General features: G+C 48.8%; 1 protein-coding gene across 1 annotated transcript in view; it reads left to right on the top strand.

Moving 5' to 3' along the window:
* The window catches only part of Jag1 (jagged canonical Notch ligand 1), a 34373-nt gene that overhangs the window by 15763 nt on the left and 4592 nt on the right, over positions 1-14018 (top strand). Inside the window, exons 5-20 of the mRNA XM_075962307.1 lie at positions 97-157; positions 3875-4005; positions 4357-4476; positions 5261-5374; positions 6572-6685; positions 7355-7468; positions 7974-8020; positions 8474-8647; positions 9128-9278; positions 10212-10376; positions 10813-10926; positions 11423-11536; positions 11630-11743; positions 11913-12029; positions 12484-12511; positions 12965-13050. Coding sequence (XP_075818422.1) covers positions 97-157; positions 3875-4005; positions 4357-4476; positions 5261-5374; positions 6572-6685; positions 7355-7468; positions 7974-8020; positions 8474-8647; positions 9128-9278; positions 10212-10376; positions 10813-10926; positions 11423-11536; positions 11630-11743; positions 11913-12029; positions 12484-12511; positions 12965-13050 — 1764 coding nt within the window. The remainder of the gene's footprint in view (positions 1-96; positions 158-3874; positions 4006-4356; positions 4477-5260; positions 5375-6571; positions 6686-7354; positions 7469-7973; positions 8021-8473; positions 8648-9127; positions 9279-10211; positions 10377-10812; positions 10927-11422; positions 11537-11629; positions 11744-11912; positions 12030-12483; positions 12512-12964; positions 13051-14018) is intronic.

Raw genomic sequence — 14018 nt, 5'->3', positions numbered from 1 at the left:
GGGCCCCCATTTTTTTTATACTAGGTCATTCTCACGACAGTGGTCTGAAAGGCATAGGCAGTGTTGTATGCTAATAAAGCTTTCTGTTTTTTGCAGCTATATGCCGACAGGGCTGCAGTCCCAAGCATGGTTCCTGCAAGCTCCCAGGTGACTGCAGGTAAATGAACAATGGATCTTCAGTAATTTCTCCTTTTTTCTTGTTTTTCCTCTTTGATGCTACACAGAGACTGACTTCATTGTGAATGTGCCTCTTTTTCTTTGGAGAATGAATAAGTTGGGGGGAAAAAAACAAGACAGGCACATCCAAAGCTTATTAAATCATGCCAGCTGTTTGGTGGAATGTACTTCTTTGGTCCAAAAAAACAACCCAAACCAACAAAACTTAGCAGGCATAGCTGGTATCTTCATGCATTAACTGTTCTATAAATTGATAAGACATGTTCGTAATCTTCCTTAAGTGCTGATGACCTGGGCTGGGATGGAGCTTTGTGTCCTTGTGTCTCCTCCTCCACCCTGGCTTTTCCGCTGTCACCCTCCCCCACTTTTCCCATCAACAGGCGAAAGTCCAGCATTCTTTAAAATGGGATTAGTACAATCTCCTGGCCCCTTTGCAGGCGGGAGCTGGGCTGGTGCTGAGAGGTTAATGGCTGTGCTGGAATCTGCTCAGTTGAGTCTGATGAATTGTCGGCTCTGCTGCTGCCCTTTGAAGTCTGTTCTTTATGGTCGGGGACAATGCTGGAGCTAAACGGAAACCTAGCCTGCCTGTTTCCCCTTCCGATGCCCGGTTTGGGGGGCTTTTTGAAATGTACATTATGCCAATTTGGAAAAGCCTTGTTTCAGGAAATACCTTTGGTGTCTGTGGCATTTTGACTGGCCTCACACTTTATTCTCCCAGAGCCTTTAAGAATTAGCAAACTCGATGAGACACCAAGTGGACCCTTCAGTCCTGTCACCTTTGCTCTGGAAGCTGCTCTGACTTGAGTCAAAGACAGTTTTTAAACAGTCTTTAGGCACATGAGGTACCTGGTGTTCTTACTGCAAAGTAGTTCTTGAGATTTTTGAGGGTCTGTGCTGGACCCCAGTGGGTTGTGTTACCCCCAAACTAGAGAATTAACAAGGAACTATTAGAAATGCAGGCAAGAAATAGTTTCTTGGCCCTACCCAAGTACCACTGACTCCCTAGCCCTCAGGTGGGCCTAGGAGTGTGCCTTTGACAACTTTACTGAGTGATTTCTCCTTGAGGAAGCACGAGGGCCGCTCCTTTAACTGGTCACCTGTAGGCTTGACCTTGATGACTCTGAACTGCAGCCCGTGTTCTCTTCCTGAGCCACGGGCGGGCTAACTTGAGGCTGAAGAGAGACTCAAGGCAGCTGGAAGTAAACTAAGAACAGGTTGTCCCAGAGTAAGTGGATTTGCAGGGCGGGCGCTTGAACAGGATTGGCCCACTGCAAGTGTGCATGGTTGCAGCTGACTGTGACGTCCCCCAGCAGTCTCTGCCAGAGACCCAAGCAGAAACCCACCTGCAGGGGCTCCGCTAATGAAGGCTGTGGTGGAGAGAGCGCGAGAGCCAGTGATGCCAGGGCCCTGGAGCCTGCTCCTGGCTCTGATGAGTATCAGCAAGGCCGGCTGAGCTGTGTGCCTCTGTCATCAGAATAAACATACTGCTGGGCAGGGGAGGTCCCTCCCAGCCAGAACAACAGGCTTTGTTTCCAGAATTGAGCCCTTTCTCTTTCGAAGTCTCACCTCCCACTCCCTGCCCAGACATGCACCAGTGCCCTTATTTACTTAAGGTGCAACTTTCCCACACGCCATCTGCATAGTCTCCCAGCCCAGTTCCTTCTCTCTGCCCTGAACGAATATCAAAACAGAACCTTCCAGCTAAGGAAGTTCAGGTTGGGTCCTGCTCCAGAAATAGTTGCAAGGCAAGTTACCTGTAAGTTGTCTTTTGGGTTATGTATTACATGGGCTTGCTTTTTTTTTTTTTCCTGACTCACCCACAGGGAAAAAAAAAAAGCTTCATCGGTTTTGTTATAGACTCGGGTTGCCCCTTCCTGGGTGGACAGGCTGGGTTAGTGCCAGCCTGCCAAAAATATCAAACTTAATGATGAATCATCATCTCAGGAAAGTCTCTGATTCTCATGAGAATGCTAATCATCTATCATTACCCTGGGATAACTTGGTAGATGTCCCTGTTAGGGTCAGGATTTTGTTTGTTTTCGTTTGAAGTCATCCATGGCCTCCTGTGGTTGCTTTTTTTATGCTTGGGCATTGAACCTTTATTAATTAGGGGGTTAGGTTGGGTCCTCAGCTGTCCTGCTTGGTTTTATTAGGCAAACTGAAGAAATGTAACCATCCTTCCTCTTGGGACATTGAGGGAAGACAGTATTGCCAGGGCCCCATCAGTTCCATTGTGTCTTCTAAGCTAAGAATACTGAGCTGACAGAATGGCTCCCTACCCTCTATCTCCCACCAACTTGGGTGTCTGCTTCGGAAGGAAATTGTTCCTACCGAATGACGTCCCCTGTTCTTAGGTCAGCCTTTTAAAATAGTCACTTGTCATTTGCTCTTGTTTACAGACACCAGAATCCTGTGTCTGATTAACGTTAAGCCCCACATTCTAGTGGCTGTCGGTGTTTGGGTGTGGATGGCTGTCTTGAGAAGTTAGGAAGTAGTCAGGATTCTCAAGGGTTCAGTGGCTTCTCAGGCTGGGTGATTAGCTAATAGCTAGATTTCTATAATTTTTCCCACGACCATGATTTGCTCTTTGCCTCCAGCTCCCTGAAAGACCGCCCTTCTGGTCAGGGAGGGAGGGAGGACCACCAGGGGGTGGTTTGCTTTTCTTTCCCCCTGAGTCACAGCTGAGAGGTTTTTTACAGAGCTAAAGCTAATCCTGCATTTCCCTCAGCTCTGCTTCAGGCTGGTTCTGTAGGGCCTACATTTGCTCCACCTTCGTGCCTTTAGCAGGCTGCCTGCTGGTCCCTACCTTTCCCCAGCCCCTTTGTTTGAGATGGATTTTGAGAGGGAGGCTCAAGTTGCAGAGGCCTGGAAACTCTGAGGGGAGAATGGTGTGAGACCTTGCCCTTTCCACCCCAGGTGAAGGTTTATGTTTGTGTTTTTGTTTGGGCATCAAAAGTTCCATCTGACCTCAAAAGAGTCTGTTGAATAAGGTACTTACAAGGGAAACTCAACTCCTCTAGAACTAGATAAACTAAACTGACCTCTTCCCCTTGTTTTTTTCTAAACTGAGAAATAACTATAAATCAGCATGCCTGGCCGGGGTAGTGGGTCATGAATGATCTATGGAACTGTTTCCCAGCGCTGTTGCTCCTCTCTCCTTCCTACAGAACTGGGTTTAGGGATCCAGGTTGTTGTACTGAGGTTGCTCTCCTTCCTTTCTGTTTGACTCTGCCAAAGCAATGAGGAGCTTCCCTGCCACCCTCCGCTCTCGCTGAATTCTGTGCACTGAGGTGGTGTGGAGGGTGGAGTTGGGCTTCTGGTGCAGCATTGCAGAGGTATATGGCTGTTGTCGCCAGAGGCTCCTTCCCCTTGTATGGTCTGTCCTGACTAGGACCTGGGATTGATTTATGCCAGCCCTTACCCCTGAGTCCATTCCTGGGAGCCTGGGAAGAGAATGGCTTTGTAGGGGGCACCCCATGCTGGCCGCTCCCCAGACAGCTCTCCTTTTGTCAGAGGAGGCTGAGAGGACAAACATTGGTCTAACTCTGAAGTATTCCTCCAGAGCTCCCTGCAAGTCTGCCATCCTGTCCTTTCTGGCAAAACAGAAACAGCAACAGCTGTGTGCGCTAGCTGGGCGCATTCCCGGCTGCTCTGCTCAGAAGGCTAAGGGAGGGCTATGCTGTCTGTCTGCCTGCAGGTGCCAGTATGGTTGGCAGGGCCTGTACTGCGATAAGTGCATCCCACACCCTGGATGTGTCCACGGCACGTGCAATGAACCCTGGCAATGCCTCTGTGAGACCAACTGGGGTGGACAGCTCTGTGACAAAGGTATGACCGCTGTGGAGGCTGACAGTGGCCTGGGGACTTGGCAGGGGTTGGGGGAACTGAGGTTATGTGGTAAAATAGCATTAATACCACTTCTATTTTGGGGGGGGGCGGGGTGTTGCTGGAGCTTAACCCTAGGGCCTTGCAGATGCTAGGGCTCTAGCTTAGGTATACCCCAGCCCTATTTAACTTTTTGCAAAGGCTCTTATTAAGACTGAATTCACCTTTAATGTTGTGGGTTGATTATTTATTTTTAAAACATGCATGGCCTAGAACTAGGACCAGTTAGCAGGTTTTTTTTTTGTTTGTTTGTTTGTTTTTTGCTTTTTTCATCACTTTGGGGACTTTTGGCAGATCTGAATTACTGTGGGACTCATCAGCCTTGTCTCAACCGGGGAACTTGTAGCAACACTGGTCCTGACAAATACCAATGTTCCTGCCCAGAGGGCTACTCGGGACCCAACTGTGAAATTGGTAAGTGACCCATGCTGGGCGGGACCCCTCATTTTCTGTACACTTCGTTTGAAAATCAAATAGGTTTCCTTGTTATTTTTTTTTTTAAGACATAAAGTTGAGTGGGTAGGGAAGTGGGGGTTGGATTTGGGAGGATTTGGGGGAAGAGATGAATATGATCAAGATATATTGTAGGGAGTTCTCAAAAAAAAAACCCAAAAAATAAAACTTGGAGCTAGAAAGTGGTAGCTTGAGGTGTCAATAGTAATGTCGCCTAAGGATCTTGGGTTTATCTGTAGCTAAATCCAGTGGCTCACTGAAGAAACGCAGGACGGGGCTAGGCAACTGATGAACAGAGCTAGATTATTTTATTTACAATTCATTAAGATGCATTGTTTTGATAAAGGCCTTCGTGTATGTTCATGGGGAAACATGACAAATTTTAAGGATACCCAAAGAAAAATCCATACACTTAACACACCTATAAAAAAAGATCACAGTGCCTGTGAGCCTATGAATTGTCTCCGAATCCCTAACGCTTTGAGGTGGTACAGACAATGGTATTTGCAGGATTTTTAAGTGACCCTCTCAGCTCCAGCAGATATTGAAAATGTGACTTGAACAAGCTTCGTTGGAAGGTGTCTACCCTAGTCACACCACAGCGGAGCGGAGTCACCAACTTGCTCTCGTTGCTGGTGTAATCTGCTTAGAATAGTCGCCAAGGCAGGGGATGGATGTTGGAGGGAAGGAATCATGGGCCCCACATGCTCTCCTCCCTTGTTGACCTGCTGTCTCCTTTCCACAGCTGAGCACGCTTGCCTCTCGGACCCCTGCCACAACAGAGGCAGCTGCAAGGAGACCTCCGTGGGCTTTGAGTGTGAGTGTTCTCCAGGCTGGACTGGGCCCACATGTTCCACAAGTAAGTCAGCGCCAGGTTTTGTCATGGTTCCGTTCTGGAAGGTTATTTATTGTGTTAAGAGAGAAGGTTGATGGGAGAGACCTGGGCTGGTCCAATGTGTGCCTTAGTGATATGTCTACATTGGTGGAAGAGGGATGGGTACCTCCCATAGTTTGGTGGGTGGTCTAATAGCACTTGGACAGTTTCCAGGATCCCCTTTCTACCCATTAAGGTGGCTAGTGATGTGTCTGTGATGGCTAGAATCAGATTCCTTCGCATGTGAGTTTTGGACTTGTCTCCCCCAATCCTGTGGGACAAGAAGTGAGGCCAACCATTGAATATGGTCGTAGGGATCCAAGAGAAGGAGTTGTGTTGCAGCTTGGCTGTGAGGCTTGACCAGAGTATTGGGATGCTTTTCACTGAAGAACTCTGGTCACGCACAATACCAGAATTAGGCAGTCTGTGGTCTTTAATGAGTTCCTGGAGTTTTGAGGTTCAGCCAAGCCTGAAAACCACTGTCCTTGGCACCTTAGGGAGCAGTATGTGGCGTGTTGAAGGATGTGGGTTCTGGAGGTGGTAGGTACCTCTGCCCTTGCAGTGACTTCTGGGACCCCAGCGGTCGTTTCAACCTTCCCTGAGCCGCCTTTAACCAGGGCAGTAGCAAGCAGTTCCCGTTTGCGAGGGTTGCCATGCAGTCTTGGTGAGACAATTTGTAAATCGAGTGTGGCACACGTTATAAATGAATGACATCTCTGGCAGGGGCTTTTGCAGCCTCGGTGCATGTGACTTTTGGGAAAACTTGTAAGCCAATCATAGGGATGTTTTCCATGTATAAGAAAATGACTTTTCTGTGCCTCCTCTTTTCCATCTCTGACCCATGAAGGAAAAGGTGTTTTTAAAAGTGAAGATTAAGCACAGATGAGAATGTCCCTTGTCACCACTGAGTTGATGCTCTGTATGTCTCCAGCTACCTATTCTCCGTCTCGCTGCTTAGAGACGGATTAACTGAACTAGGGCAGTAGGGGATTTAAAGCTAAAATCAAGGCTTGGGCCTTTTCGTCACCTCCCTTACTTGCGGCTCTCCTTGGCCGCGTATTGTAGCAGGCGTCCCGTTCTTAGGTGAGGGCTCCTCTTCTGGAGGGTGCCGCTGCATTATCTAATTGCCAAGTGGGTCAAATGAAATTAAACTGCTGGGCCTCTCTTGTTCTCATTGGACAGACATTGATGACTGTTCTCCAAATAACTGTTCCCATGGGGGCACCTGCCAGGATCTGGTGAATGGATTCAAGTGTGTGTGCCCGCCCCAGTGGACTGGCAAGACATGTCAGTTAGGTAAGAAAACTTGTGACCATAAGTTCTCTGCCAAGGTTGGCTCTGCTCATTAGAGCTGTGAGGAAAGATGAGCGTGTGGCCAAGCCGTGCGTGTGTATGTGTGTGTGTGTGTGTGTGTGTGTGTGTGTATGCACGCGCGCGTGCACGCTCCATCATACTAAGTAATTTATTATCAGGGTCTAATGGGCCTTGGGAGAAATAACTTACATGCAAATGGCCTAGCACTTTTAGGTCCTGTGGGAAAGTCCTGGGATTCCTTGGACCATGTCAATCGCCTGTCCAAGGAGTGTGCAGCTGGGTTCCAAACCGGGATGACCTCATGAGGAATGAGCTGTCTGCATTCTTTGCACCACATTTAAATCCCAGCAACTGGGCTGCCCTGGGTTTTGCAGAGAGCTGCCTGGTGACTTTCTGTCATTCTGTTGGGGGCTGATTGTTAGCTGGCAGCCCAAAGGAAAGTTATCAATTAGCGTCCCTTATTGGATAAAGGCTAGCGAGAGGGCTCGGACGCTCCAGATAGAGGACACCTACTATTGCTTATTTAGCCAGCTTGTTAAAATGTCTCGTATTTCACACCGACTCTATGGTGATGCTTTTTAAGGGGACGAGGGGGGTGGGAGGGGGGGACAAACCCCCCATTTGTCAGTGCTCATCCTTGCTTCTTTTCAGATGCAAATGAATGCGAGGCCAAACCTTGTGTAAATGCCAGGTCCTGTAAGAATCTGATCGCCAGCTACTACTGCGATTGCCTTCCTGGCTGGATGGGTCAGAATTGTGACATAAGTGAGTGACTTGGTCTGGGTGGTGGTGGTGGTTGTTGTTTCTGTGAAATTTGGGTGATGGTGTCTCTTAGCTATCACTCCCCTGCTGCAGTTCTGAAACTTCTTTCTCTTGCTTTGTGGTGCTAGGGATAGAGCCCACTGCTTTGTAGGAGCTGTTTAGGCCCTCTCTGGCTGAATAGAAGGAAAACCTTATATTATAGCTGGAAGGGGAATGTTTTTGGAGAGGGAGTGGCCAGGCTAGCACAGCAAGGAAAACATACAATTTATCGGGCTTGTTAGCTGCTAAAATTGGGCATATTCTGATAAGGTGATTGAAACAATGAGGTGAGGTTTCACTCCCTTGTCCTGGAGGATTAGGGAGGGCCCCCCACCCAGTGTAATAACTTTATCTCAACCGGAAGCCCGGGGAAATCTGATTGAAACTTTTATCAGGTCTGTACTTTTCAGGTAAGCCTTGTTGAATGTCGTGGGCCTCTTTAACGCAATGACTCGTTTGTCTTTTGCAGATATCAATGACTGCCTTGGCCAGTGTCAGAATGACGCCTCTTGTCGGGTATGTAGACCATTGCTTAAGTGGAAACAGTCTTAAGATTTATGTGATACTAAGAGAGTCTTGTTCCCATGGGGTTAGAAATGTGGATGCTCACCTTACTAGACCTGGATGGAGGTGGGTGGTCCTTGGACTTCCCACAGGGCAGGGAACCCTGATTGTTCTTTGGGCTGACGAGGGAGGGGGACTTGATTGGGAGAGGGGGAGGGAAATGGGAGGCGGTGGCGGGGAAGAGACAGAAATCTTTAATAAATAAATAAAAGAAATGTAGGTGACAAGTCGAGTCCCTCAACAACCCTAGCCTCCCGAGGGCCATTTAAAGTCATGTATTCAGAAGTGCAGGTCCATGCAAGCTTGACATGTGGCCACGTCAGCGGGTGACCACTGACGTTCTGTGTCTGTGAACACATAGAAACATCTGCATGTGTTTCTCCCCCGCCCCTTCTCCTTTTCCAGGACTTGGTTAATGGTTATCGCTGTATCTGTCCACCTGGCTATGCAGGCGATCACTGTGAAAGAGACATCGATGAGTGTGCTAGCAACCCCTGCTTGAATGGGGGTCACTGTCAGAATGAAATCAACAGATTCCAGTGTCTGTGCCCCACTGGTTTCTCTGGAAACCTCTGTCAGGTGAGCCGAGGCAAACCCTTCAGATCACCAAGCTTTAACATTGAAACCTTTGCTCTGCCACCCGCCCTGGCCCCCTCCCCCTTCCTCCTTGCCCCTCCCCCTTCCTTCTTGCCCCCTCCCCTACTCTAGTGCTTAGGCCTCTGGCATCTACTAGCGCCCAGCTGACTAGGGAATTTCCTTTAGACAAATGCTGGTAGAAGCGGGTGTTGATGAATGAGTTTCTTCTTGATTGCTGTGGCCGGTCTGCTTGACTTTGAGTTTCATTCCATAGCCGCATTTCTGCTCTGTCCCTCTGCCCTGTGATTTAGTGATTTCCTGGGATGTGGTTCTATGGGTGTATGGGTTCTATGGGTATGTCCTGTACAGGGCGTCTCCTTGTAGAAGTGGTTGGGGAGGGGTCAGGTGTCTACCGCCTAGAGAAGCGATGGTGACACCTTTGTTTTGCTTTGATCCTTTCCTTCTTCCTCGGCCCCTTGACAGCTGGACATTGATTATTGCGAGCCCAACCCTTGCCAGAACGGTGCCCAGTGCTACAACCGTGCCAGTGACTATTTCTGCAAGTGCCCTGAGGACTATGAGGGCAAGAACTGCTCACACCTGAAAGACCACTGTCGCACAACCCCCTGTGAAGGTATCTCCCCCCCTTCCCTGGGAGGGACCTGTCTTTCTCTAGAGCATCTCCCGCCGCCTCCCCTTTTAAGTGGTAAATGACGACGAGGAGGAAGGCTTGCAGATGGGAACGACTTTATCTGGTCACTTAGGGGAACGGAGAACATATGGAGCTAATCTGTCAGGCTGCCAGTTGGGAGAGCCACGTATATGAGTAGCCCAAGGGAGAGAGTGTGAAATTCATTTATCTTTCCAGTTCAGAGGTGGCCGAGTTTGTGACAAAAAGAATTGATCTGAGAAGCCCTGTGAGTGGTGCTCTGTAGCGGAAGTTACAGTAGCCATGGCATTTAGCATGTCCCTAGGGCTTGACTGCTTGACACTTGTGTGTGTGTGTGTGTTTCATTTAAAAATAAGCGCACTGGCCTATGGCTACTACATTGGGCAGTATAGCTTTAAACTTGTATAGGTTTGTACTTTAGCTTTGCTTCCGATAGAGAAGGCGAGCCAGGCAGTGGCTTTTAGTCCCAGCACTAAAAGGAGGCAGAAGCAGGTGTTTGAGGACAGCCAGAGCTATACAGAGGAACTGTGCCTCGAAAAACCAAATAAATAAACAAATAAATAAATATATAAGAATTTAAAAAAGGAAGAAAAAAGGAAAAGAAAGATAGAGGAAAAAGTATAAAGGTGTTCTTCCTTCTTTGACAACATTTAACAAATCAGATGTTAAGGTGCCATTAAAAGTAACTTTAAAAAATATTCTGTCTGCCCGGAAGTCCTAATTTTACCTGTCATAGGAACATTGTTGGGTTTTGGTCCCCAAGCTCCTCTGGATGTCTTGTTAACTCATTAGACCGAGGGTGGCCCTCTCCAACCAGGCAGGCATGGGCTAAGTTCTCTGCTTAGAAATGCTGTCTGTGGGAGTGTGGCTGCAGACTGATCCCAAGCCTGTCTTCAGTGATTGACAGCTGCACTGTGGCCATGGCCTCCAACGACACGCCTGAGGGGGTGCGGTATATCTCTTCTAACGTCTGTGGTCCCCATGGGAAGTGCAAGAGCCAGTCGGGAGGCAAATTCACCTGCGACTGTAACAAAGGCTTCACCGGCACCTACTGCCATGAAAGTAAGAGTCCACCGGGAATCGGGAGCCCCGTGGGTACCCAGCTTGGGGAGCACTTGTGTTTGAATTGCTTTAGTCAGAAATGAAGGTGGAGGAGACTAGGAAAGGTTTATTTAGGCCCCATGTGGAGGTAGTAGTCCTTTGGTTAAACCACCAACAGCCTCTTGAGCTCCCTAAGATGACTTTGTAATGTCTTGGACTCTTATTTGGGTGGTCCTGCTTTTCTGTAGAAGTTTCTTGCCCGGGCCTACCAAATTAGCCAATGGATGAGGCTCTTAAAAAGGGAGGCCCCCTCCAGAAGTGTCTGCCTAGAAAGGGTGGTGGTGGTTCCAGGTGCATTCTCTGGAGGCAGCTATGGAGGTCATTAGATAGTGAGTGCTTGGTGACCTCACGCTGTGCCCTTTGGCTCCTCACTCTCCCTCGCATTTCCCTTTCACAGATATTAACGACTGCGAGAGCAACCCCTGTAAAAACGGCGGCACTTGCATAGATGGCGTTAACTCCTACAAGTGTATCTGCAGCGACGGCTGGGAGGGGGCCTACTGTGAGACCAGTGAGTCTGGGGCTGCTTTGGGGGACAGATGGCTCCAGGGTGAGGGATGGGGGTGGGAGGGATGGAAGCCCTTCTTTGCTGTGGTCTTCCTGAGACTGCCATTCCTGGTGACTGTGATGACCTCATCTCATGTATCACCTTGGCATTTATTAAGGCTGCTGGGTGTCAGCGGGGAGGAGCGACTGTTGGGGAATGATGGAAATAGATTGGTAGTTAGAATACGGGCCTGGGAGGAACCTCTCTGATTTGATTGTAATTTTTGTCCATCTGGACTGTAATTGCCATTGGCATTCCAGAAGATTGTATCCTAACTTGTATTCATTCTTCCTGGCTTGGAGCTTCTCGAAAAGGGTGATTATATCGAAGCCCCAGGACAACCCACCTGTTCCCGGAGGCGGTATAGAAAGCCAGGGTTGGATATCACTGTAGGAAAGGTACCCTTGTTATCACGAATGCACTTGGGATCGCCTGCAGCTGTGTGTCTCTTTGGTTCTAGACATAAATGACTGCAGCCAGAACCCCTGCCACAATGGGGGTACGTGCCGAGACCTGGTCAATGACTTTTACTGTGACTGCAAAAATGGATGGAAAGGCAAGACGTGCCATTCACGTGAGTGTTGCTGCCAGGGTCCTCCCAACTGTCTTTTGTGGGAGGGAAGATCTCTGGCAGAGACCCTCATGACCCGAGGTCGTCTTTCTTCAGGTGACAGCCAGTGTGACGAGGCCACGTGCAACAATGGTGGTACCTGCTCTGATGAAGGGGATGCATTTAAGTGCATGTGCCCTGGTGGCTGGGAAGGAACAACCTGCAACATAGGTAACCTTCCGCCTTAGGTGGGATCTGCTATGGGCATGGCTGTCATCTGTCCTTCTTTGCCACTAGGCTCTTGGGACTCAGTGATCATTTTTGTGGGTCTGGTTCTCGCCCCCTCAGACCACCTGGGATCCTCAACAAGGGTGGCCTTAACCTTCTTTTTGTTTTATAGCCAGGAACAGTAGCTGCCTGCCAAGCCCCTGTCACAATGGAGGCACCTGTGTGGTCAACGGCGACTCCTTCACCTGTGTCTGCAAAGAAGGCTGGGAGGGGCCTATTTGTACTCAGAGTGAGTGGCCTCCCTTGAATTCTTCCTGGACCACTGTAGGCTATCCTCGACACTCATGGGGACTTGGAATTGAAACCAGAGCCACTGCTGTTTGATGCCTGCTTCTGTGTCACCTGGGTCCTTACTAATGATTTTGATGGGATACAGCCCTGACCTGGCCATGAGAAAGTCACCCGTGAGATAAGTGGGGACAGATGGTTTCTCTGTTCCCAGCTCCGGTCTGACCAGCAGCCTGCCTCCTTCCATTCCCACCCCCGCCCCTGCCCCCTTTCCCTACCAGGGCCTCTTCCTGTGTACATGTGTCCCACGGCAAGTGAAACCCAGTATGGTCCAGGCCTGCTTCCAATTTAGAATAGGTTTTCAACATATCTGACTTAAGTGTGATTGTATCCTTTGGGTGGTGTTTGTACAAAGACCCCCAAAGTTAAGTCTTTTTTTTTTTTTTCCTTTGCAGATACCAATGACTGCAGCCCTCATCCTTGGTAAGTGTGGCAACCTTTTAAGCTGGTACTTGGCTGTAAGGTGCATGGGAATCTCCAGGGATGGAGGTGAAAAGGGAGGTTCTGATTCAGGAGGTCTGTGGTGGGGCTGTGTGTTTCTAACAAGCTCCCAGGTGACGCTGGCCTGCTGCTCTGTGGGCCACACTTTAATTATCCAGGCTGTGTCTTCATTTAGAGCAATGATTCTCAACCTTGGGCTGCACACGCGAATTACCTGGGGAGCTTTTAAAAGTCCCAGTGCCTGGGCTGCAAACAGAGACCTAGGAAATTAGATTCTCAGGGGGTGGTACCCAGGCATCAGTATTTTTAAGCTCCTTAGTCAGCAGCAGATATGGCCTGGGGTGTGAGAGCTGATGTTCGGGCAGGCAGGGCTTCATGTGATGGGAGGGTTGTAGACCTGGATGTTGGTAACTAAGGTCACCTTTGATGTCTTAGTTACAACAGCGGGACCTGTGTAGATGGAGACAACTGGTATCGGTGTGAATGTGCCCCGGGTTTTGCTGGGCCCGACTGCAGGATAAGTAAGTACCACCGTATCTCATTTTCCCATGGCTCTGCTTGTTCATCCACTTCGGCACTCAAATCTTTCATCTTTAAGGACAATTAAGAGCACAGTTCCAATTAATCTCCTTCCTCCAACATGGATTTAAATGCCCCTGGCTGATATCCTCCCTGGTCATTCTCTGGGTGGCACAGCGTTCCTTGTTCTCAGAGAGCGTGCCAGCCATAGAATTTGACAGCTAAGCTATGCGGGGGCCCTGAGGAAAGTGGTTACTTCCCTCGTGATTAGCATGAAACTATGGCCAAGCCATTGTCCACGCAGGCAGCTGGGTTTCTGGCTTCTATAGACTTTTCTGTAGTGGGTTTGACTAGGCCCCAGAGAAATGATTAGAATCAAAAAGTGGAAGAAAAACTGAATTCTGGGTTTTTTTCTACTTTAACCGCTCCCCCCCTCCCCGTGCACACACACAGAAGTGCAGAATACTTTGTTTCTCTTGTTCTGTTCCCCAAATTCTTTGAAATTATAGTGGCAGTTGCATCTTACTGAGATGGGCTGGACTTCAGCACTAGATGGATAAGCTGTATCTGCTTTGCCTTTTAAGGCAGGCAAAGGATGGTCTGGGGGCCACATGAGTCCCACTTGTTTCTATAAGTGAAATTTTATTGTATTGGGCTATACTTACTTGCTCTTACCCATTTTCTGCGCCTAGCTACAGGGTGCTGTCAGACTCCAGTCACTGGGACAGACATTATGGTCTAATGGAGTTAAACTTTTCACTCTGACCCATTTTCAGGGAGTGATTGTCAACCTTGCTGTAAAGTGTACTGTCAGAGGAGAGAGAACCTAAGGGAAATGCTGCCCCTCCCAAGGTTCTTGGCTTTAGATGTCAGGACAGTGATGGCCTTTGGGTGCCAGCGGCTAATAGAGGCTTCATGAATTATTAGTGATATGTTTGTTGTATACAACAAGCTTGGAAATTCACTGAGC

This window comes from Microtus pennsylvanicus, chromosome 2 (genome assembly GCF_037038515.1).
Source record: "Microtus pennsylvanicus isolate mMicPen1 chromosome 2, mMicPen1.hap1, whole genome shotgun sequence".
NCBI classification, from domain to species: domain Eukaryota; kingdom Metazoa; phylum Chordata; class Mammalia; order Rodentia; family Cricetidae; genus Microtus; species Microtus pennsylvanicus.
Note: the sequence above shows the minus strand (reverse complement) of the source record. Positions and strands in the feature narration are given on the sequence as shown.